Below are 27,206 nucleotides of genomic sequence, written 5' to 3' on the forward strand. Positions count from 1 at the left end.
ATTTTTGTTAAGTTTTCTTTTCTTTCTTAGAAGGAGGGGGCGGGACCGAGTGCGAAGCCACAATGTACATTTGTGTATGGTGAGGATGTCTCCGTTGTAATAAATAAAAATTATTTAAAAAATCAAGATTAATACGACTATACTGATGAAATTGTTGCACTTGTACCCCCTCGACATGTATATCCCAGACAAATTCGCTCAGAAACAGAATCTCGCCTCTTCACGGTTGACGTCCCTAAATGCCAGAAAGCTTTCTACTTTAATAATTTCTTCTTTCGAACAGCTAGAGTTTGGAATTCCCTACCTACTACCTGCTTCCCTGACTGTACTGACATACTGAAGTTTAAATGTAATGTAAACCAGCATCATGTTAATCTTTCCTAGGCATGGTTCCAAATAGTAGCCAATTACGTTCAAGTGGCGATATACCTTATTAGGGTGAACGTGGGTTGAAAAAAGAAAAAAGACGAGCAAACGTGAAAAAGATATTCGTATACTTTTTCATCTCCGTTCGTTCAGTTTTTTCATTTCGCTATACTTCTCTTTTTGTACGGAGTGGAAATGGGATGCACTTAAATCGATTACGGTTATGAAATCGCAGCGTAATATCCTAAAATAAAAAGAAAATAGAATAAACATTAGTGCCGAATCCAAATTTATAACTACCGTTACGTTGCTTTTTTTCAGTTGACACAAACTCAATTGTTTTGAAACCTTGCATATATTAGTTTATTAGTCAGACTTAACACTGTTATCCTTACCTTTTTGAAAACCTTCTGCCGATATGAGTAATGCTGAAAGGAAACGAAAGTGATTTGCTGAATGCATTTGGCACCTCAAGGGAGATTATAAAAAAAGGGAGATTACAAAAAGAATTTGTTGTAAAGATTGTGTAAAGAATGGAATTAAAATACGCAAAACTATTAAGAGTTTGGAAGTGGCGGAATGAAAAAAAAAAAGCGTTCCAAAGCTTTTTTTTAAATTTCTCAAATCCAAAATCCTAAATGATCCAACCAAATTTAGGAGGAAAATGGCAATTAAACTTGAAGTAGACAAAAAGATCATTAGAAATGTAATCAAAATATTAAGTTAAAATCATGCATAACACAAAAACACTTAACAATAGTTATGAAGGAAAAAAAAATTGGAAATATGCAATAAAATTATTATATGGTTCACGAAGAAGTTTTCCAAATTAACGGTCTTTTCAGCTGGAAAAAAAATCTTCACTGTCGACACTGAACCACAAAAATGATAGATTTATCAGTTTAATTGACAGCCGAAATAAAAGGACATTCAAAATATTTTGTTCAAATTGTAGCTTTTGGTGTTGTGGATTCTGATTTAAAAAATGCTTATAAAATTCTATCAAGTTTATATAAAAAAAAATCAATGCTAATAATTACTAAACTATTTTGAAATACCAGATATTCCTATGGTTTAAATTACCAAGATGGTTATCATGTATGGACACGGGATGGTGCTCTAGCTCACACAAGATTTCTGCAGATTAAACTTTAACAATTTTGAGAATCATGTTCATTGCCGCCTTCTAGTCCAAATTCTGTCCCTCTAGATTAGCTATTCGGTCCGTTTTAGAACATGTTGCTAATAGAAGATCCCACAGCGATGTCAACTCTTTTCAAGATAATATTAAAGAATAATGGGAGAAGTTGTCGCTCGATTGTTTGAGGAACACTTATGCAAATTTCGGGAAGCGTGTGAAGCCAGTAATTGAGAAAGGAGGAATGAAAAAAATTCTATTATCTCCGTTTTCTTGTGGTAAATGTTCATGACTTTCAATATCTACACTAAAATATTGTAAATTCACTTCCCCATTTTGTAAGCATGACTGTAACCTTCAAAGTTAGTGAAACTGTTTGATTTTTTTTTCTGAATTTTGATGTGTGGATTTGGAAGCTTTGTGTTACTGTTCTCATTTTCAATGTTATTCTCATAATGTTTCAGCTGATGTAATCAAAGACATTCTTCTCATGTGTCTTGTTAAACTCAGGAATCTGTATAGAATTCAAAACCAAACTCTTTATTTGATCCACAGGGGTCGCATGTTCTCATCCCATCAACCATGACCGGGCATAAATCTTAAGTGATTTACAATTATATTCTTAGTATAGCATGCACTGAGGATTTGACCTTCAATTTCCTGAATTTTACTAATTGCTGTATACATTCAGTTTCACAAAATACACCTGAAGAAGTTCAGCAATTACATCGGCCGAAACGTTATGGAAATAACACTCAAGATGTGAACAGTATTCTGAAGAATCCAAATAATGAATTTCATTTTTAGATTTTCTCGGATGGGGGCGGATTTGGGCACAAAAGTGCCAATGGATTTTCTTGTGAGAGTGGAGCTCTATTAACAAATAAATTTAATAATAAAAAAAAAAAAATTAGTATTACTGTGATATATTAGTGGAAAGACATAAGAGACACATGAACGTGAAAAGCTACTAGTTTGTATAAGCTACTTCCTTTCTTTCTCAAATTGTTTGGTTTACTCCTTTAATTTTTCATATTTATTGCTTCCACTTCCTGTACTAAGTGGAAATGGGAAATACTCCAATTAATTGTTCTGTTTCACGTTTGTACACCTGCAGTGTGAACTCCTGCAATAATAATAAAAAAAAAAAAAAAACTCATCTGTACGTGTAAAATTGCAAATTTGCAACCAATCCTTTCAGTGGCTTGTCTTGGAGTTTCTGAGAACCAAGTGGTTCCAACGTAAACAGCCACTCAATAACCAAAAAAAAAAAGGTGAGCTTTTCAGGTGGATACTCCATGTCGCTATTGTTCCGCAATAAGTCACAGCAAAATGGCCACCGAATTTTGCTTGAAGCCGAGTGAAAACTGATTTTCTCAGTTTTGAATGCATAATACTAATTGGAAGTTAATGGAAATAATTCTTCATTTCGTAATATAACGGAACAATAACATACTGACTTTTTCTTGGTTCTTCCATGATTGCAATCTTTCTAAATTTACCATCCCCCCAAAAGCACGCACACACAAAATGGAACTTTAAACAAATGTGTAAGACTTGTGTGTTTTTCTCACTTCGACATTCTATAATGAAAAACATTTTATTTTTCAAACACACACACAATTCTCTCACACAAAATGCCTTTCAATCATCTGTAAAATTGTAAATACTCATAAAGTTGAAGAATTACAAAGACAGGAGTACTATCGTTACAACGTGCGGCTCTTGAGCCCCAGCATTTTTATTTCTACATAGTTACCACCATTCTCAATGCTTTTTTGTCAACAATGAAGGATAGCTTTGTCATACTAGAGTTGTTTCAAACTTCCCCCACTTTCTATCTGTGCCTAAATCTAAATGTAAAGTCCATGAACAAAGCTTCTTTTCTAGAACTACCCACCTGTGGAACTTATTACCACAGGTCTGCTTTCCAGATGATTACAACATATGTAAACAAATTCTCCTAATAATCAAATTCTACCTAATTCACTAACACTCACTATACTATTGTTTCACTGACCACTTTGCACCTTAACTCTTATCCTCGAGTGGCTTTAAGGCCTGGATTAGTGGTGACGTCCTTGTAAAAGATGTTTAATAACGTTTTATTAAAACACACAATTTTATTAACAATCTTTGATATTTTTCATTTTTTTTTTCTTTCTATTTTACGTATTTAATATGTATTTCAACTTCTTTTGACAAACGGGTTCATGAAGTTCATAATATTTTAGACGTATCCATGACCATTCGGGTCACAATGGTGACCACTATCTATTCTGAGTCCAGACAAAACTTCATAAACTGTGATATATATTTTCAATACATGTTCTTTTGCATTAAAAAAATATCGGTTCTGTATTTTTTTAGATGAAATATGTTTGTATTGTTTGGATTGGTCGAACAATTATTCTCATAAGTTTTATTGACACAATGTTTCGGTCGTTGAAAGTTATGACCTTCGTCAGGCGTAAACTCAATGTTTTTTAATTAAGGAAAAGAGGTTAGCTCTGTATTGTAAGAAATTGAATCGTTGGTTAGAGGGTGTGTCCGTAAATTATTTTTTAAAAAAAAAGTCAATTTTCAGGGGCCACTAGAGTATTTTTTTAAGACTTTATGATTCAATTTTTAACTGAATGCTTGTGCAAATTATCGATATTATTGAAAAATGCTTTATGAAACCCGACGAAGGTCGTAGGTTTCGACGACCGAAACGTTGTGCCAATAACACCCAAGATGAGAATAATTGTCCGAAAAAACAAAAATATCGTTTTACTTCAATAAAAATCTATATATTAATACTGTAGTATCCTTAACGTATGTACGTGTGTCACGGTTTCCAGATTATAAATTATTCGATCGGGAGATCCTATTTATTAAAAAGGATAGAAGGTGATAACAAACTACGAACATTAAATTAATATATAGATACGTTAATTTAATGTTCGTAGTATTTTATTATCTTCCATCCTCCTTTTTAATAAATAGGATCTCCCGATCACTGAAGACGCAATGTAAAAAAAAGTTTTCTTCAATTATGTCGCTTTTGGGCTTACGTGAAACTAAAATATAGTTTCTTGGTCTTCTGGTTAGAATCCAAGTAGTATCTGTTCTGTCTAAAGAGGATATAATGATATTGTGGAGTTTCCGTTTGTGCCGGGCGTCCATATAATGGGAATATGTCACAGACTCCTATGAGGATATTGGAGATAAACCATAAACATGCTGACACTAAATCAACCAGATTAATAAAAGGGCTACAATAATATCGCAGGGTTTCCATTCACACTGAACGTCCACAGAATATCCAGTAGCATTATCTTACTTGTAAAAGATACTGCTGTGGAATTTCCACAGGTCCCGCTAGTAATTATTGTTATTAGTATTATTAGTAGTAGTATTATTGCTATTATTATTATTATTAGTAGTAGTAGTAGTAGTATAATAATTATTAGTAGTATTATTGTTATTGTTGTTAGTATTGATGTTTATTAATCCTTAATACGGAATTCGCGTTTCTTTAGTCGGACTCTTTTTTAAAAGATTCATTTAAGGATTTCAGTTTCATTTTCACACAACCAAAATTACAATGACGATCTCCATTATTTTCGTCAAAATTAGAAAATATTTTCAAATTTTCAACAACTATAGGCAAATAGCTCCATTGCGTTGTAATGTAAATCCCGAAAATAAATGTGGTTTGAAATCCTGATCAGTGGATGGTGAAGTACTGCAATACCTTTCCGACAACTCCTGCATCTGCGCTGCGTCTGACTATATTGGTTTGCCTTTCCATCAGATTTGTAGTATTGTTGTTAGTAGTATGGTGTTAGTAGTATTGTGTTTATTAATCCTTAATACGGAATTCGCGTTTCTTTAGTCGGACTTTTTAAAAAAAAGAATCATTTAAGGATTTCACATTCATTTTCATACAACCAAAATTACAATGATGATCTCCATTATTTTCGTCAAAATTGGAAATATTTTCAAATTTCCAACAACTATAGGCAAATAGCTCCACTACCATGTGGATGCTTTGGGAAAAACAAATGTTAAGGGAGTAAACCTCAACAAAAAATCTGGTTTAGAGTCTCGATAGGCAGATGGTGGAGCACTGCAACACCTTTCTGGCAACTCCTGCAGCTGCACTGGCTCCAACCATATTGGCTTGCCTTTCCATCGGACTTTGTCTGCAACACTGAGAGGGGAATCCTGACAACTGGGCAAACCTAGGTCTCCAGGCTTCCAGAGAGTCAATTCCAGCTTCGAAGTGTATAGCCACAGTAGATGCTGCAGTACACCAGACTAGACACAGAATTCCATTGAATTATTAGACAGAAAGTTGCCATAAAAAAGTATTATAATATATAGAAATATAATCAGTTATGTTTATCGATTTTTATTAGATTTTAAAAAATGATGGTTGCCATCTGTTAACATTGTGATCGACATTTGAAAAAAACGTTTTGTTGGACAACGTTACATGGATGACTAAGGATGACTTGTTTAATTAATCATTAAATTAAAACATTTTTTTTAGAGCTAAGGAATATTTTAGCATGTATTTTGTGTGTTAACGTATGCAGGAAAATAAAAAAAAATTTGTAATGAGGAAAGTTACCATTAATAACAAAAAAACATCTGTACATGATGGCCACAGTGATTAAAAAAAAAATTGTCTGATTTTCGTTATAATTTTATTTTCTTTGGTGGAATTTCTTGGTTCTGCAACAAAGAGTAATGCAATATTTCTTTCTCTGAAGATGAGCGAGAACGAATCCCTACAAAGTTGTTAACCATTAGTCTTGTTTTGTTTCGGCATTGGAATGGTTGAGCCAGCTCCATCAAGATAATTTACCATGGCCCGAACGAATGCTGACCAGGTGCTACGGTCAACCACAAGCAGATACAGACGTTAGCCAATCTCGGTTCCAGCGGCGAACTCCATAAAGGCAACAACTCATGATCAACTCGGCATCTTGTTTCACCATTTTCAACGGTGTTTTCAGCTTCTGCATCGTTTTATTCAACTTGGAGAAGGAAGAGGAGCTGAATCGATGGCTTTGTGTTAACCATTTACTAGTGATGGGACGATTCCAATATTTTTTTTTGATTCCGATACAATTACCGATTCCGATTCTTTAGAAATCTCTAAATATTTAATTATAAACTTATAATTTTTTCCCGATTACCATAAAAAAAACACATTAAATGTACAGATATTTTCTCAAATGTCTAAACACACGTGTGTTGTTGGGGGGGGGGGGGGCTGTAGATTTTATTTTTAATGGTAGTTTAAAATCAAATATTTATTATTTAATTATTCCTACCAGCAATGGAAGATTTTGTTTTAAACAAAATCAAATAAAAACAGAAACTAAAAGATTTATTTTTGATATCAGAAAATATGTACAAAGTTTCCCAATTCCAATACCGATTCTGATATCTCAAAAAATTCTGAAGTTTTCTGATTCCCAGTTCCGATCAATCGTCCCAACACTATTTACTCACATGTTATCGGGTAAGAGTTGTGAACGTTTCTTAGGAGGAGTCGTAGTTGAGAGAGAAATGAACAATTATGACAGATGCTGTTGATCTGACGAGCAAGACAGATGTTCTATTAAGCTGTGTTTCTTATACATTTTTTCAATGTTAACAATTTTGTATATAAACTAAAAAGGCCACTCGGCGTTGAATGGTCGTAAGATGCGTTTAAATATGATGTTTTCATTCATACACATTACGTATTTAATATAGACAATTTTTTAATGATTATTTTATTAAACCTAATATATAGTGGTGAGATCAAAACTATATATATATATATATATATATATATATATATATATATATATAAACTTCAATGCCAACAGCTAGAATCGAAAGCAAAAGGTACAACTCTCCACTCTCATTCCTTAGCCTCTGAGCCAAGCCTTTACGCATATGCGCGCACACACACACACGCACACACGTATCTAAATTCACCTGTCATCCCCTTTTTTTTTCTTTTTTTTTTTAAAGATGGAATGGCCCGATTGTTGAAGACAAGATTCAAGCATGCAAGTTTTATAATTAATATAGATAGACAAAAAGATGCTTTCCCTCTTTTTTTGACGAGTTTCTACATTTTTCTTTTCTTCTCTTGTAGATGAGCAAGAAAGAGTCCAGAAAAAAACATTTACAAACTGGATGAACACGTACTTATCTCAGGTAAAGAATTTTATTGATTTATTGTAGTCATCATCATCATCATCGTATGAATTTGAAGATTCTGTTATTGGCATTGGTTTCCCTGATATTTTTTCTAATCGGATTTTTTTCTAGAAAGACATTCTTATTTAGAGTACTCACAGGAGGGATCACGTGAATGTTGCCAGCGTCCTAAATAAAAGTGAGTTTTTTTGTGGAACAAACTGGATTCGAACTTGGGACAACTGTCGTCTAGCAGAGAACTCCTATTGAAGAGATATGACGGAGGATTCATATTGGGACAATCCATATAACGGATATAACGTTAGTGATGATGAGGGAGAGAAGACCTATATATTACAGTTCTGGGATGCTTGGGACTTCATATATATACTGAATGGAGATGTATACAAGTTAACACAGAGGAGGAGGGGCATAATCTTGTAAGGGTTACACAATGTTCATTACAAAATGTTTAACACGGTACCTTTTGGGTGTTGAAAGATGACGCGTGACAACAGTTTTACAAAAACACAAAGACGATTCTTTATTCATTCGACCGGTCGAATGCTGATGACGTCAGGAATTCAAATTTGGATCTACATGGTTAATCTTTTACTCTTCGCTTCCAAAGGGTCAACTGACCACTGACAGCCAACTGACTGACTCCAGACTCTTCTACTGACTAACTAATTCTTAGCTCCTATATTGAGAATCCCCCTTCGTTATGACGTCAGAAGTGTTTTCCAAACGTGACCAATTCATGTGGCTATGCACACGCTTTTGAAAACAAAAGAACTCTCAACATGACACTAACCTATTTTTTAACTGATACAAAACTTATCTAAGAACACTCTCAGACACATAAAGTACATATGTGTAAATTTAAAAAAAAAATCGTCCCAGGCGTTTCTGAGTTTATAGGAAACGAACACACACACACACACGCGCACCTTTTATATGCAAATAGAGATATTAAAAAAAAAATGCAAAGTTTGAAAAATCAGTATTTCTTATTGTGAGTTAATGAAGAAATATAATTCCGATAATCAAATTTCATCATTGTTGTAAGAAAGAAAAGTTTATTCAAATCTCTTGTAGCTGTAATAATATCACAATGATTGTCCAAAATTCAGAAGGAACACTTGTTCATGCAACACCGTGTAATAATATCACAATGATTGTCCAAAATTCAGAAGGAACACTTGTTCATTCAACACCGTGTAATAATATCACAATGATTGTCCAAAATTCAGAAGGAACACTTGTTCATTCAACACCGTGTAATAATATCACAATGATTGTCCAAAATTCAGAAGGAACACTTGTTCATGCAACACCGTGTAATAATATCACAATGATTGTCCAAAATTCAGAAGGAACACTTGTTCATGCAACACCGTGTAATAATATCACAATGATTGTCCAAAATTCAGAAGGAACACTTGTTCATTCAACACAGTGACAACACTGATAACATTTCCAACACCAACGTCTTTTTTTCTCAGCTGTCAGAAATCCAACTCAAATTTGGTTTTAATCCATTTTTTCTAATGTCAGTTAGTTTACACTCATGTGCAAAAAAAAAAAAAAAAAAAAAAATGGGCCAAGAGTGAAAGAGGGAAGAAATCGATTTTTCAATATTTTTCCATGAATTTTTGTTAATTTTAACTAAAAATTTCTATTTTGCAGATCATTATTAATATAGCATATAATAAGAAGTGACAAAATTAATCCTAAAATGGTAAGACCACATCTTGGTGAGGATATAAAAACCGAATTGCAGGATTGAGGCAATTCAAAATGACTTACAAGCAGATTTTTGATATTTTAAAAGAAAATGTGAAAATATCTTTCTGTAGTGAAGCGAATTGGTCAAAGATTCGAAGTCGAACGCTTGGTAAAAGGGAAATCTGGATCCGGTCGCCCTAGAGCATCCACTTTAAAGGACGGCCACAGGCTTAAATTAACTGTTTTGAAGGATCAAAAGAAAACTTATGTTGACCATAGCAAAGAATTCAAAACAGGGACTGGAAATTCTCTTTCTAGATATACAATATCTAGACGAATGAAAGAAATGGGATTTTCTTCTAAAAGGTGTGCAAAGAAGCCATTTTTATCTAAGAAGAACACCAATGATAGAAACAGATTTTTCTTATGTTATGGCAAGAAAGATACAGACTGGGTCAGGAATGTTTTCTGGTTAGATGAATCAAGATTTTGACTTATTAGTGATGCTCCCGATGCTCCCGAACGGTGCAATTGAAGAACTGGAGATTTTCGCCAACTTGCATAAAAATGACAGTTAAACACGGGAATGGAGGGATAATGGTATGGGGAACTTTTACTGCAGCAAGAGTTGGGGAACATATTAGATGCGAAAAGTCAATCAATGCAAAGCAATACATTCGATTATTAGAAACTGAACTGTTACTAAGTATTCAGAAGCTGGGAATATCCCAGAACGTTATTTTTCAACATGATAATGCCCCTGCACACACTGCTAAAGTCACAGAAAAATGGTTTTCTGCTGACTCAATTGATGTGATATTTTGGCCAAGTCAAAGACCCGATTTAAACCCAGTCGAGAATATTTGGTTCATAATATTTCGTGCATTGGCCAGAAGAACTTTTTTGAACAATGACAAACTGTGAGAAGCTGTGCGAAGCGAATGGAATAGCATCTCCTCTTTAGTGTTCCACTTTGGTTGAGAGCATGTCTAAAAGGATGGATGTTTTAAAGAAATCAAAAAGGAATGCGATTCCATCCTAAGCATTTATTAAAATAAATGTCCTGTTCAGTATTATTAGTCTCGTTTAAGTTTCTTTGTTCAATATAGCTTTTAGCGCAATAAAATTTGCTTGGCCCATTTTTCTTTCTTTTTTTTTTTTTAATTTTGCTCACGAGTGTATACCTATGCAAATTTGTTTCTGCTTTAAACATCGACTATTTTGATAAGTTTTTTTTCTTTCTCTGGAAAACGATCATCTGACACGTGAAACATCGAATACGTTTTGAAACTTATAAATTTTTGTTTTTCGCTATTGATGTTCCAGCATCGAATCAAAATAGAACCGATTGACAATATTTTACGAAGATTCTTTTATGTCTTTTATGTGAAGTGCCGTCTTGGAAATTGTGTTTATCAGTGTTGAGAAAACATTTTTTTTTTTTTTTACTGCAATGAACGAATCCGTTTATTGTTTCTCTGTGTTAGAATTAAAAAAATAATCGCTTACATAATTACATAATCCGTGCAAAAGTTGAACAAGAAATTTATTTTAAAAGACAAAAAAATAAGACAAAAATAAGACAATGCAATGAATGCATACATATCCATATGCGATTTAAAAAAAATCTTATTTAACATCAAAAAAGTAATAGTAATAATAGTAGTAATAGTTTGAGCTTTTTACAGAAAAAACAGTTCTGGATCAATGAAGCGAACATTTGTGTATTTTATTTGCTTTTATTTCTTTCTCTCTCTCTCTCTCTCTCTCTCTCTCTCTCTCTCTCTCTCTCTCTCTCTCTCTCTCTTTAAGAAACAGACGACATTTTTGTTAACATAAAGATCTTTTTGGGCTTTAAAACAAAACTTTACAATAAAGGATTAAAACAATTTTTTTTATAAAAGAGTTCCTTTTTTTTTTTTTGCTTCTTGAAATTTGACGGAAAGTCTAATGAAAATAGTTCTTTTGTGTTCTTCTTTTCGGAAATCTTGCCAGACTGAGGAAATCTTATGAAAAAAAAAAAAAACAATTCAGGGGCACCATTTTCTCGGGGAAAAATTTAAGAATCTGAAAGGTAAAAATTCTGCAAAAGCAAGCCTAAATAGCTAAATATAGCTTTTAATATTCTTTTTTCTTTGAATGTATATTCTTTGATTTAAAATTCATTTGAGCTCTAGAAACCCTTCGGTAACAGAATAAAGAACTCTTCAATAAATCGAGTTACTTCCCCTTCAACACCCTTGTATAAAATTCATTAAGATACTATTAATAAACATGTCTACATCGTAATTCTACCCTGTCCCTTCATTAACATCCCACCGTTGCCACAATACTCTGGAACAATCTTCTTGTTTCATTCTCATGTTTTTTTTTTATTATCATTTATCTTTACGATAAATAATTAATATTCGTTTAACAACTTAGTCTCACACACTACAAAATATCGGTCTTCTGTCCGAAGGATAATTCCCTCTGAGAACCTCCATTCAAAGTTTACTGAAAATATTTTAATATTTTGGATCTCTTCCAATTATTTTAAAACAAATATTGCAATATTGCAATTCTTAATATTTGGACTCTATCAAAATATTTAATTCTTTACCCAAGTCAATATCCCGGTAGAATTTTTTTCTTTACGAAAGGATATCAAAGCTCAAATGAATTAATTTTAAGATCAATCGTTTCGACTTGTTACAACATTTTATAAAGATTTTAACGAAGAAACACCTTTTTAAAAAGGGCAGAAATGTTTCCCCGGAGACCAGAAAAAGGCCGAACTAAACAGCTCGGAAATATTTTCCAATCTAATTATATTTGTCAATTTCACCAAACAAGAAAACCTGGGTTTCCCGCTTTACATCGCGTGACCCAAAACAGCTAATGAGAAGGCGCAAAAAGATCATCTGCCTTAATCAAAATAAACTGCCCAAATTTCACAAATCTCGAAAAATCTTAAATCTTTACAAACTTTCCGTTTTTAAATGAAAATCTATTTCAAATAAATTCTGAAGATATCAAAATATTCAACTATTACAAAAAAACCAGCAAAGTTCGCTTACAATAAAAAAAAAAACTGCAAACATTAATCAAAATGACCTTCGAGGGTATTCTAAATATAAGAAGCCATTTTTTATTTCAAATAAATTCTGAAATTGTCCTAGAAGTTTTGGCCATGTCTGTTTTTTGTGTTAGTTTTTATTTCATCATGTAACCTTATTAGACGGGAGTAGTACCATTAAAACGAATAACCTTTTGTGCTCTAGAATTTATTTATTTATTTATTTTTTTTACATAGTCTTTAGGCATTCTCAATGCACTTTTGCCAGAGATGGGACGGTGCCTGTGTATAGGCGTCTGGAGCGCATTTTGTCACTCATATCTGTTGCTATTCTGAAATCGATGAACCCATCTCCTAACTGCGATGACATCAATTGCATCAGTTTTTTGAACGTTCAACAGGCGTCGGTGAATGTTGATCGATTATATTTTTTCTGTATGGAGTAATTCAATAACACATTTCTGTTACTGACACACGTCCATAACGGGTTGATTTCTTAGTTTCAAACTGTTAATATCTGCAACAGAGAGATGAAACTTTCAGGTCATCATGATTAAGTTCAGTCATCATAACAATGCAATTTGCAACCCACTCTATTCTATTCAAGCGGAAAAAAAATTTGAAGGGATTAATTTTGGAATTTTATATTAAAAAAAATGTTTTATATAAATCATTTTTACCCATAAATCAAAGAAATAACTATATGCTTTTGTTAAATAAATACATTTTATTTAGGTCAAGTTAAACGCTTGAAACGTTTAACGTCATTATCACATTAATTTCTATTTCAGCATGAACATCCGGTTAAAGTGGAGAATCTTTTTGAAGATATTAAAAGTGGAGTGATTCTCCTTTCTCTGCTTGAGGTTCTCACCGGAGAGAAACTAGTAAGTATACTTTTATGCAATGCTTACTATTGTCCGACACAAGGCAAGAAAAAATGGAGCATCTGTGTTGATCGTTTTAACCTTTACATCATTAATGTTGACAAAAATCGACAGGCACTCAGCCGGAGTTGACAAAAATCGCATACTAAAATAAAGACGTTTTATTACCTGATCTTCTGATATGATTCCAAACGTTGGTTAATTGTGGGATAAGAGACCATCCTGGCCGTAACTACAATGGTTATACGGACAACGCGTCTAAGAGGATTTCAAGGGCTTCAGTTTTTCTTTCTTTTCTTTTTTCTTTTTTTCTTTTTTTTTTTTAACTATTTCATCCCAAACAAGGTACAGTGCCACTTGGACGTAAGGGGCTACTATTTGGAACCCAATCTACAGAGATACTATGTAGGGAGTTGAGCAGCAAGATGTCTGTCCACATTACACTTGAACTTCTGCATATCAGTACAGTCAGGAACCTGAGATCCAGAAGTGAATTCCAAAGTGTAACTTTGAGCGAGGAAACTATTAGAGTAGGATTTTTGGCATCTAGGGACCTGTACAACGTAGGGGTGGGATTTTGCTGCTAGTGGGGTTGGTCGGATGTATTCTGATCAGAATCTAATTTCATTCTTTAAGTCTTAGCTTAAAATTAAAATTAGATGTGATTGAAAAAGACTACATCCCAGGAAATTCAAAAAAAGGTTCAAACAAAAGAAAAACAGGTATGAATGCATGTTTTCTGGCCGGAGATAGCGCATGTGGTTCTTGCTTCTGTTTGACCCTCAGCTAGTTAAGTGCTGTCTCCACATTTTTATTTGGGGAGGGGGTAGAATCCCTCCAAGACATCCATTCCTTTTATTTTGAATACTGTTCTCATCTTAGATGTTTATTTCTATACACATGTAGATGTTAATTAATAATCAGTTCTAAGTGACAGTCTTTTGGAGGTTGAAGGTTCAGTTCTCACTACAGGCGATATTAACTAAGAATAAAATAAAAATTAATTGTACAAAGTCATAACGGAACGAGAACAATCTATTCTTGTGGATTAAATGAAGTGTTCAGTTTGAAATTTTGTACAGATTCCCACGTTCAACATGAAGATTGTGTGTGTGTCACTTCTAGGCATTGATCAAACTGCAGTATTTGTTTTCAGTCAGTGAATGAGAAATCCTTATAGTCGGAGGTAATTTTTATTTTTGTCCCAAATCAGAATGTTCTTGTCTTTTAAGTTGTATTTTTCCCACATTAAAATCCAACTTTGTAAATTGGAATATAAAGACAAGTTTGATAAGATGCATCTGTGTTTGTAATTACGTTGCTTTTACCATTCTGTAAAGGAAAACAGATCTACTAAACTTAATGTTATCGAGAACACAGAATGAAGAAAAATATGACCAAATGCAATATCCACATTTTATGCAATATACGCATTTTATGCAATATACGCATTTTATGCAATATACGCATTTTATGCAATTTACACATTTAATATATAATATTGACAAAAGTAGATTTACAACACGACAAAAAAAAATCATACAATAAAATGCTTTTTATTCACTGCTTGTAGTGGAGGTCCACCAAATATGTTAGTTTTTTTTTTCTTCTACCTGGGAGTCACCACTTATCAAGGCCCCAAGGCCACTAAAGGATAAGGTTAATGAATGTAAGGTGGTAGTGTCATAATCGTTAATGGTGTAAATTGGGTAGAATTTGATTATTTATGTGGACAGCTCAACCAGAACTTGTTTACATTGGATTTGAAAATACCATGTTGTATTCCACTGGGAAGCAGGACAGCAGAACAGTGTTCAACAGGCGGGCAGTTCTGGGAAAGGATCTTCGTTCATGGAATCTGTGTTTAGATTTAGGCACAGATAGTGTGGGGAATCGTATATAGTGGTTGTAGCTAGTTGAGTGTTTTTTGTGAAAATTTGACAAAAGGGGATCGTATATTGGAGTCCAGTCGAGTTTCATCTTACCAACCGCGTAGAATCTTGTCCAACTTTTGGTGAAATCCAATCTTCCTGCTTATTTCATTCGCCGACGTCCTTAGCAATGGGTATCATTCTCGATTGTTCTTCTACACCTAAAAAAAAATGGAAGGTTACATCGGCTGAAACGTTATGAGAATCACAGCAAAGATGTGAATAATAGAATAATCCAAATAATCCACATCATCAAACCTCATCTCAAAAATTCTGAAACATATTGTGACTATCACATTCCTGCTTTATCGAATTACTTTAGGGATTAAAACCTTTATCGAATTACTTTAGGGATTAAAACCTTTATCGAATTACTTTAGGGATTAAAACCTTTATCGAATTACTTTAGGGATTAAAACCTTTATCGAATTACTTTAGGGATTAAAACCTTTATCGAATTACTTTAGGGATTAAAACCTTTATCGAATTACTTTAGGGATTAAAACCTTTATCGAATTACTTTAGGGATTAAAACCTTTATCGAATTACTTTAGGGATTAAAACCTTTATCGAATTACTTTAGGGATTAAAACCTTTATCGAATTACTTTAGGGATTAAAACCTTTATCGAATTACTTTAGGGATTAAAACCTTTATCGAATTACTTTAGGGATTAAAACCTTTATCGAATTACTTTAGGGATTAAAACCTTTATCGAATTACTTTAGGGATTAAAACCGTTGATATTTTCAGGAACGTTCGGTTATTTTAGGTTTCACTGAGGAATTAAAGTATTTCGGGTTATTCGTTAGTAAAACAGTAATAGAAAGTGATTAAGTGGAAATGTGTTTATTTTTAATATTAAAACTTTTTTTTTCTTTTTTGGGAATTTAGTGTTTTTTAAAAATAAATTCTGATGTTACGAAAGTGATTAAAATTGCTTTCTGCATTGCATAAGGAAAGGTTTCATAAAACAAAGAAAAACACTCATCAATTCCAACATTTATAAGTTTTCAATGAAAGCAAATTGATGAAAATAGCAAAGTGCAACAAACTATGTAAAAAAAAAAACCCAGAAAATTTGTAATTTATGTTGATGATGATTGGACTTTGGGGAGGCTTATTGCCACTCAAATTCCAGTGAAGACCAATGGTCACTGCCAAGGAGAAATCAATGGTAAACGGCTGTTGCGATAAAACAAATTCATCTGCCAGGTTATTGAAAGAGGTGGAGAGCATTGGAAATCTGGGGAAACTTGTCACTCAGACTCCAGAGAACACCAAGTTGTTCTCAAAGAGAAATCTTTGATGATTGCCTGTGTGACTACTCCTACTGAGTAAATAATATAAATATTAGGTTGGTGCAAAAATAATGTTTTTTGACACACATATATATATATATATATATATATATATATATATATATATATATATAAAACGACATTTTTGCACCAACCTAATAAAAAAAATAATGATAATACAAATAATAAAAAAAAAAATATTGATGATTCAAATGATAATATAAATAAAAAATAATACAAATAATGAAAAAAAATAATGATGATAAAAAAACATTGCAGTGTCAACATTAACTGGCACCACACCAAATAATCAAGTATCGATGAGGATAAAAAAATCCAAGGAGAGAAGGCACTGGGTAAACCTCCACTAGGTGGCTGCAAAGATAACTGGGATGTTGAAGAGGCTTTTTGCCGCCGAAATTCCTGTGATGACAAATGGTTATTGACAGCAAGAAGTTAATAGTAAATGACTGTTGCGATAATACAAATTTGTGGAGAATTCAGAAACGTCAGATTTCCAGTATTTTTGAGATGAAGATTGGTTATTTCTATTATTTGGACTACTGTTCTCATTTTGTCTAATTTTCCCAACATTTCCATCGATGTAACCTTCGACCTTCTTCAGATGTATCTTGTCAAACTCTGGAATGTTTCTCTCAAACTCGGGAATTTGGACAGAATTTCGAATAGAACCTTTTATTTATTTCATGTGGGTATTATGCTCTTGTTCCATCAGCCATGATGGGATAGCGGTCTTAATTTGTAAATGTATTTTTTGGTCGTCATCACCTGCTAGGCTGTTTCATGAATCAGAATCATGGACCGATATTATTGCACCATTTTTCTTCAAACTGAAATATACTTATCTAAAAGAGCTGTTTGTATTTGGTTTCATCAGGCTACTATTCTCATCTTGAGTGTGATTTTCACAACATTTTGGTCGATGTAACCTCCGACCTTCTTCACGTATATCTTGTCAAACTCTGGAATGTTTCTGTTCAGATTAGAACAGTGGTCCAATGAATCCAAATAATGCGAATAACCAATCCCCCTTTCAAAAGAAAAAAGAAAACGTCATAAGAGTTATGTTTCGAGGCTATTACAATGCAAGTTTATAGAAGAACACCATTGAGTATAAGACAATGAAGTAAAAAGAATAACAATGATATTGAAGGAATTTTAATAATTTTCAATTTTAAAATATTTATTTACCAACATAATGTGTCGCATTAAAAAATGGTAATGTGCTGTAAAGTTCCCAAATTTTCGGGGTCAACTTCTTCATCAAGTTGACTGTATACAGTTTTTTTCTTCCGCTTGATACAAAAATATACCCTGAAAAGTTGATCATTCCTGGTCTAAAACAATGTTTCCCAACATGTTTATCTTCGTGGAACTCTTTCAGTCAATGTGATTATGTCGTATATTGTATCAGTTTTGTTCAAACTGAAACGTGATCATCTAAATACTCTAGTTAATGTAGTTTCTGAATATATCTCGGTTATGGGGCTTTATCTTCAAAACCCTTGTAGGAGTTTGTGACATATTTGCATTCTATAGACATCTGGCAAAAAGGCAAACTCCACGATGTTATTGTACCGTTTTTTTTTGGACAGAACAGATACTACACTTTGAATTATTTGTAAAAATTTATAAAATAGATATTTTGATCAATTAGGCACAAGGCCATCAAAAGTGTGGGATAAATAGGGATCATTGGTAATCCTCCAACTTACACTATTTATTCTACTCTTAGTTACAATACAGTCATCCCAATATTGACTCTAGTGAGTATGCAAATTCAAGAATATGCAAATTCAAGAATATACACTCCTTGATATTATTGTTTCACCTTTGTTCTTGCTTATCTTAATACTTTGGTTAATGTAGTTTCAGAATCTATTTTATGAGACAGTCTATCTCCAAAACCCTTGTAAGCATTTAATGACCGCCTGGAACGTACATAGACCCCACTATGTTATTGTATTGTCTTTAGACAAAACAGATGCTACACTTTGATCCATTCTCAAAAGCGTATTGTGGTTCAAACTTTACATTTGACAAAAGAAAAAAAAAGCATCAAATGAAATTTTTAAAACTATTTTTTTTTTTTTTTTTTTATTGAATCTTCAATAATTGGGCAATCTCATTTTTTAAACAATGGATGGCAGGTAATAACGTACGACGCTTAAGAATTGTCTGATTTGCATTAAGTACTCCTCATTGGTCACAGCTATACATAAACCTGCAAGAGAGCAGGTTTTACACGGAGAACAGTAAGGTTCAGTGGTTGCATACGAAGTCGGGGTATGTTTGTTCCAGAGTATACACATACATAGAAATGATATAGAAACCATGTTGCCAATCTTATTCGATTGAGTTGTGGTTAAATATTTGTTTAAGATCTCATGTTTTATGGATTACATGATTTTTTTTTTTTTCTTTCAAAATTTTTTTTCTTTCAAAATTTTTTTTCAATCAATATTGCTCATGTTTCTATCGATAATCTCTGGATTTAGTTTTCTAGAAATATATAAAAAATCAATTTTCTTTTTTCATAATTTACAAAACTTACCTGAATAAAAAATGGCATATATTCGATAAGATATTATACTGTCTACAATTTAATGAATTTATTAAAATTTAAGAAAAAGTGTTAACATTTTTTAATCAAATTTTTATTAAAATTGGTCATTTTAAATGTTTTCATCCATATTTCATGATTAAATTTAAAACCCATTTATTATAGTTTTTATTGTTGTGCACTTTTTCTTTGGTGGCCATGACAGTAACAAGCAACATTTTTTTTTTTTGCAGCTTTCAGTTATTTTGCTATTAGTCATGCACAATTATTAATATCTGTAAACTGTTTTAATTAAACATTTTATGATCTTAGATTAAAACGTTAGATTAATGGATATTGAAAAGAATATTCTTACCCCTCCCCTTCTCACCGCCAATCCTCCACACTGTTGCTTCAGTAGTAGTAGTAGTAGTCGTATTCATTTGTAATTAAAACCTGCTGGCCTTTTATTCTCGTCTCAATGGATAAAGAAATGCAAATATACATTCTCTTTATTCTGAGTTCACAATGGCAGAACAATAAAACGTTTTTGTTTTATTTTCCTTTGCATTGTATTAAAAATATAAACTCAGAATTTTTAACCTAAAAAAATACAGAGTGGAACGATAAAATTGTCGCCCTAAAGAAAACAACACTGCAACTTTATTTTAAAACTTTTGGAAAAAAAAATCAATTCGGGTAACTTGATTGTGTAGTAAATTTGACATCTATTCAATGTTGCCGCCTTCAGCCTCAATCACCACCTCGATACAGGTTCAGAAATAGAAGCATGCCTTTTCCACAAGCGCCAGTAGGAGCTCGGTGGACGGCGGTGATCAAGCTGGATTTAGTGTTGTTGGAGGTCCTGTTGGTGATGTTCTCCACATATGACCAAACAAAGTAGTCCAGTAGGTTCAGGTAGGAGGAGGGGGTGAGAGTGAGAGAAGGGTACAATGTCGTAGTATTCCTTCTGAAGCCAAGCCTGGGTCTCTTTGAACTTGTGGGACAGCATCGAGTCCAGCTGCCACACCCAGGGGCTGCCAGCAGCCACCTTATTGCACCAGGAGATCACCATACTTTTCAGCACATCCAGGTACACTTCAAAGAGGTGAGGTGGCATGATGTAGCCCTCACTGGAAGCCACATTAAATACCATAACCATGGCCGGAAATTTTTTTTTCATCACTCTAGGCACATCTGTTATTTGTGGCAATCCAGCAATGCATTTTGAGGGTGCTGGTAATGGTCCTGTTGTCATAACTTGGATCGGTAGAGAGCATCAGTTGTACAGCATCGTATCTTCGATCTTGCTCATTGAACATTGTGTCACTTTCATACACAATAGAAGGCTTCTTTCGCTCTTGGGATTTGTACGCAACTGGCCAAGTAGTAGATGGTCTGCAAAAAAAAAAAAAAACGGAAATGGAATCATGTAATCTTTTCTACGGGAACAATTTTATCGTTCCACTCTGTAGTCAATAGTTAAATGAAATTCGGGTATGCCCTCGTTTCATAAACAGATTGTCAGAAGTTGATTAATTTTTTATATGAATGCATTTCTTCGAATTTTACAAAAGAGGAAATGACGTTGTAAAATTCGAAGAAATGCATTCATATAAAAAATTAATCAACTTCTGACATGATCGACATGAAGATTACGGTTAGTATTGAGTCTTGTTGGTATCAATTACATCAATGTCAACATACATATGAGAAGGAAATAAATAAAAAAAATAAAAAAAGGATGGGTATTACAAACAGGAAAGGCTTTAAATAGCAATGCAATGCTTTTGTTCAGTCCCAAGAGACAATGGACACCCTTGTAAAGAGAAACTCTGCTGAAATATGCGGAGAGCACGTACAACACTTGGAATTCCCAAATGGTCACTCATTTTAGGAATGACCAACTTCACTTTGGTGATCTGACAGGAACCGATGTGATAACGTGATAATATATTGTATATATTTATATAGCTATAAATATAAGATATTCCTATAAGGTTTCTGAAAAGGGGTGAAAAAAAAACTCTGGAGCAAAAATATCTCTTAACCAGCAAACGTCCGTGAATGCATATGGTGACAGAAGTTCGATATTGTGTATTGGCATTGTTTGTTTATTCAATTTACATGTGAGCATATCGAAAGTGTGTATATATCAATCCAGTGTGTGTGTGTGTGTACGTAATTCATAAAAAATACAAATCATGCAAGGAAGTAATAAGAAATGCTGACGATCCCAAAATCAAGCTAAGAATGACTGTTTGACCGACTTCTTTTGTATCATGGAAGCGTTTAAATGCTTTTCTTAACCGATTCAAGTTTAAGCGGGAAATACTGTTGGGGATGAATGACAACATTTTTGATCCCCTAAACAAAAGGAGGGTGCACCTGTAAATTCATCCTTCGTTCGTTCGTCCGTTGCTTTGTCCGTAATTTTCTCAATATTTACACCTTGGAAGTTTTTGAAATTTTGCACAAACATTAAACATGATATGAGTAAAAATGTAACGGAATGGAAAACTCTGGTTGCCCCCCAGATGTGCCTTTCGGGTTAAAATTTACATTTTTGTGCTTATTATAAAAAACTTGATGCCTTGGATTTTTATAAAACTTTCTGGAAAGTTGTAACTAACTGATTTCTATATAATTTTGTTTGTTTATACTTTGTGATAACTTTTGGTGTGCCCCAGGGGTCTTTTAGGGCTAATAAAAACACTCCAAGCACTCGCATAGCGTGTTTTCAGACACAAGAGGAAATTCGGGTGGGGTTGATGGTCCTGATTGCATAGGGTAGAATTAGCTGCAAAGTTTTTGGCAAAGACTTTGGCTTTGTCTGATGCTGACGAGATTACCTCAGGTTCATTGATGGTTGGGATAGAACACACGCTTCTGTTCAGGACCTTGTTTGTTATTTGCCAAAATTGGTGAGAACCAAGCTGCTACTCAGCTACATTGGACTTGACAGATTGAGCAAAGAACTTTCTCGTGTTAAGCTTTTACAGTGGTTACTGGCAGTTCTGAAAGCGACTTTAGTCTCAGTATATCTATTATATTGGAAGTAATGGAAATGGTGATTTCTGTGTGCAGTGGCAGCAGCACATTCTGGAGAGAATCACGACTGGCTGTTAGGCTGGAATTATTTGGAGGGTATGAAGCAGTCTATACCTACAATTAACCATTCTGCCAGGTCTCATACTATGGAGGACAATTTGTTTTTAAACATTGAACGTAGAGTTAGATATGATATAAATTTATGAAAGCTATCCCAGTCAACCACAGAGTATCGATATACTGTAGGATGGAGAGGTATGTTGGAGGACTTATTAGTTTGTTTATATCTTACCTGAGGACCGAGTGGTCAGAAGATCCCAGTGGGGACAGAACGGAAGATGAACATAGCTCTGGGTAAGTTGTGAGAAAAAGGTCTAGGAGACCTGCATACTGACCATCAGTGTCGGGAGGACTGGTGGATTCATAGACAATCTGAGTTAGGTCATAAACAATAAAGAAATCGTGATAGAACCTCCCCTCATCATCTGTCATGTTTGAGTGGGTTAACCATTCCACATTATGAATATTGAAGTCTCCATAGAGGTGATTGTTAGCCGAAGGATGAACAGACAGGATGTGGTCAATTTTCTCAGATATGCTCTTAAAGATAGTAACTCTGCTGTTATGGGGGCGGCGAAAGAGGGCAAATATAAACGCAGTGATATGAGCAAGTGCAATCTTAAAGCACGTATAGATACATGTTTGTATAATAAACAGACTATATACCAGCTTTGTCTTCCATTGAGCACTATTTTATAATCATGTGAGTTTCATTGGATTTACATCTAGGAAACCAATTTATAAAACCATTATACATATATATGAAGTTATATTAGTGGCCTGGTGACGCTACAGGGGAGACAACCGAAACAACAAAACTGAAGATGGCCTGCAGGAGACTATATATATATATATATATATATATATATATATACAAATGTAGGCAAATTTGGGCATATTTTATTGGTTTGAAAATTTAGGGGTTTTTTACCAGTTGTCATAAAATTTTAACCATAGAATAGTAAAAAGCCTACAAATTTTCATGTAGTTTTGTCCCATAGAACCAAAAATATGAGCATTTCAATATTCAATTTGGCTATCAGTGTGTGTATATATATATATATACCACCTTATTTTGCAATTTTATAAGTTCCAAATCTCAGCAACTATTGATCAGAATTTAAGAAATGAAGGCTCGTTGGAGAGTTAATGACCTAAATTATGTAATTGGCTAGGTGACATTATGGAGATGATGCAGAGCCTATTTTTAGCACTTTTTTTACAGCCATGTTTCAATCATAGTCATTTGTTTTCCTAGTTTTTCATATGAATTACAAAATATCTGATATTTTCCCAGAACCTACCTTGATGGAGAGGAGACTAAAACTTGCTGCTATAGTTTCAAATAATCTGAAATAACAAGGGGAGACTTGATTCCAAATATTTCTCATATGTTATATCTTCCCTCTTTGGTTTTCATGCATAAAGTAAATTTTATAGTGTATAAGGATTCTTTGATACTGAAGATATTCATAATCATACCCTATTTCCAAAAGAATAGAGATATAACATATGAGAAATATTTGGAATCAAATCTCCGCTTGTTGTTATTTCAGATCATTTGAAACCATAGCAGCAAGTTTTAGTCTCCTCTCCATCAATGCCAGAAGTTTTGGGGAAATATTAGACATGATTTAAGAGTTAAAGTGTGTGTGTATGTATATATCCCCAGCTGGCATCAATTGTGATGGATGGCTCTCGTCTGGGTGAGGCCCCGTGTTTTGATAAGCTTCTGGGTTTGACCTTTACTCCTGATCTGAAATGGAACACGTACATCAAGTCTGTTGCCAAGGTCACTGGAAAGATGGTGGGATCCTTCTACCACTCCAGAAGATATCTCACTACTGATGCAATTCTCTATCTATATAAAAGCCAAGTACGTCCAAGGATGGAATACTGTTGCCATATCTGGGCAGGAGCTGCCAAAAACAGCCTATCATGCCTTGACAGAGTACAAAATAGACTTTGTGGCTTAGTGGGGGATGCCCTTTTCTCTACCCTGCAACCCCTCCCCCACAGAAGAGACGTTGCGAGCCTATCCTTGTTTTATCGTTATTTTCATGGCAGGTGCTCGTCTGAACTCCAATCCCTGGTCCCCCCTCGCCAATCTTTCACGAAAAACACCCGTCTAGCTGAATCCACTGTGAAAAATTTCCCCCACTCTATATCTGTGCCTAAATCAAAACGCGGATTTCATGAACAAAGCTTCTTTCTTAGAACTGCACGCCTGTGGAACTCTGTTCCGTCTGCCTGCTTCCCTCCGGACTACAACTTGGATGTCTTCAAGTCTAATGTTAACAAATTCCTAATGAACCGCCCCCTTAAGTAAACACTCCATCAAATCTCACACTAACGTAATGTACTTGCAATAACCCTTATCCCTGAGTGGCTTCTGGGCCTTGATAAGTGGTGATCACTGTGTAAAAAAAATATATATAATGTGTATGTATTCACTTTTAACTCTTGCAATCGCACCAGCTTTTTTTAAATTCCATTTTCACCCCAAACAAGGCAAAGTATGGAGCTACAACCGAGGACATAAGTTGCAGGGGTATTATGAAGGGTAGTGGGCAACAGGATGTTCACATTACACTTCTGCATGTCAGTACAGTTGGGAAAACAGGATCCGGGAAGGGAGTTCCAAAGTCTAGCAGTTTTGTGGAAGAAACTATTGTAGTAGAAGGCCTTCTTACACCTAGAGATATCTACTGTGAAGGGGTGAGATTTAGCTGTTTGTGGGGGGTATTATTTACGTCGAGGGGGTACAAGGGCTTGTAGTTCATCAGAGCATTCACGATTAAAACATTTATAGAACATGTAGAGAGATACAACATCTCGTCGATGGGACAGAGGCTGAAGCTTAGATGACAGTTCAGGACCTATCACGTTGGCGACTCTCTTTTGAACCCTGTCCAGGAGTGAGACAAGTAGCAGATGCACCAGCCCAAATGTGACAACAATACTCCATACATGGGCGAAAGGTGGCTTTATAGAGATACAGGATACTTTCAGGCGTGAGTAGCTTTCTAGCACGGTAGAGAGAGGCCACCTTCTTTGTAGCAGCCTTGGCAAAGCTCTCAATGTATCTGTTCTAAGTCATATTCCCTGTAAACGTTAGACCGGGGAGTTTAAAAGAAGTATTTTCAGGTAATGCATTTTTGGTCATTGCTATTGGTGGTAGAAAAGGTCTCTTGTAATTATTGAAGGAAACCAGTTTAGTCTTGGCAACATTGAATGTGGCCATCCATTTTTGTCCGCATTCCACTTTAGATTGGAGATCTTCCTCTAGTGTTTTTGCCATTTCCTTAGATATGTGTTCATTTGTTTTCCCCTCGTGCCTGTTATAGAGTGTGGTATCATTAACAAATATGCCCATCTCAATTTTATCAGGGAGGTCATTTACGAATATCAGGAATAATAGAGGTCCAAGGATAGATCCCTGAGGTACTCCCACATATCATATTTAATTACGTTATGTATTCTTCCAGTGATACCATATAATCAGATTTTCCTGAGAAAACCCTCATGCCATACCCTGTCAAAAGCCTTAGATATATTTAGAGCTACTGCTCTACCCTCCCCTGCTTGGTTCAGTGAATAGTATATACGTTCAGAGACTACAGTTAGGATATCTGCTGTGGAACGGGCTTGCCTAAATTCATATTGATGGTCGGTCAGAAGTTTTGCATCTGTAAGGTGATGGGCTAGAGCTTGGTTAATTATTGTCTCGAATATTTTGTCGAAAAGCAGGAGGAGGCTAATAGGGCGATAATTTAACGTGTCAATTCTTTCACCAGAATTCTTGAAAACTGGTACCACAGAAGCAGTTTTGATAGTCGGGGAATTGTTGATTGCCCATTATTTACTACAGTGGTTTTAAAGATTGGCTTAGATTTGATGAGCTCAGGACTAAATCTGGGCAGTTTAGAGAGATGTGTGCAGAACAAGAGACTTTGTTGCTTTGGTCACTTTTAAAAAAATGCATGGGAGCTCTTGGGTTAATAAATGTAAAACAATTGTGATAGCAGGGTCTGTTGGCAGTGAAAGATCAAGAAAAACATTGCAGGAAGTGATAAGAACGGAGTTGAAATAAAGAAGTATAAAGACCTGGCCAGAGATAAGTTAGTTTGGAACACAATTTCTAAAAACTGTACAACACATACCAGTATGTAAGGTAGATGTTAATCATGCTGTTCAGCAAATGTCTCTATAATGCAGTTCAGATAATTGATTCCAAATTTATTATAATTTACGTTAGCCAAAGTGTTTTGTTCAGTACTGTATACATTATTTTTCTCGGTCACTTATAAACTTCCTGTGTTAAGAGCGCCCCCCCCCCCGCGTGAAACTAACGCTGTTTCGTCCTATGTAATAGCTCCATTTACCTCTCACCTATCATACATAATTCAGACCCAATGCTACTGACATCCAAAGCTTCCGATTGAAGCGAGAGACAAAAACCTGTTGGAGTCCCAGAAGTGATAGTTTCAGTAGAACTCTGAAGGTTTCTTTATTTCGTTATTTTTGCGCTGAGCTCATACTTAAGATTCAGTCAGAAAACATAACGAATTTATTTCTAAGAACATTTAATCTGCGGAACACATTACAATGGAACTGCTTCCCTGCAGACAACCTAATCATCTTCAAATTACATATCAACAAGTACTTGTCGTAAACTGCTCCCATAAGTAATCAAGTTTCGTTCATTCCATTCATCACTTTTAATCCTCTCATAATATTCTTCATCATTGAACTGATACATCTATATATTTCGGAGATGTATCCTAGAGTAGCTTTTCGCCTTGATAACGGGTGAGGAGGGGGGTCATTATTAGTAAAAAACAAATGTAGGCTCCTAATAACTAATCCCCCATATCGTATATGGAGAGGGATGAGTCCCTAGCACCGGTAGTCAAACTGCAGTCTTTGCT

General features: G+C 34.4%; 1 protein-coding gene across 3 annotated transcripts in view; it reads left to right on the forward strand.

Annotated features, from left to right (window-relative positions):
- LOC145294135 (nesprin-1-like) overlaps positions 1-27,206 on the forward strand; it is a 1,091,614-nt gene that overhangs the window by 182,163 nt on the left and 882,245 nt on the right. For all 3 annotated transcript variants that reach the window (XM_080141241.1, XM_080141242.1, XM_080141243.1), the window contains exons 3-4: positions 7,653-7,714; positions 13,274-13,369. In XM_080141241.1, the coding sequence (XP_079997367.1) occupies positions 7,653-7,714; positions 13,274-13,369 (158 nt within the window). The remainder of the gene's footprint in view (positions 1-7,652; positions 7,715-13,273; positions 13,370-27,206) is intronic.

This window comes from Euprymna scolopes, chromosome 15 (assembly GCF_053919585.1).
Source record: "Euprymna scolopes isolate OS-2025 chromosome 15, ASM5391958v1, whole genome shotgun sequence".
Lineage (NCBI taxonomy): Eukaryota > Metazoa > Mollusca > Cephalopoda > Sepiida > Sepiolidae > Euprymna > Euprymna scolopes.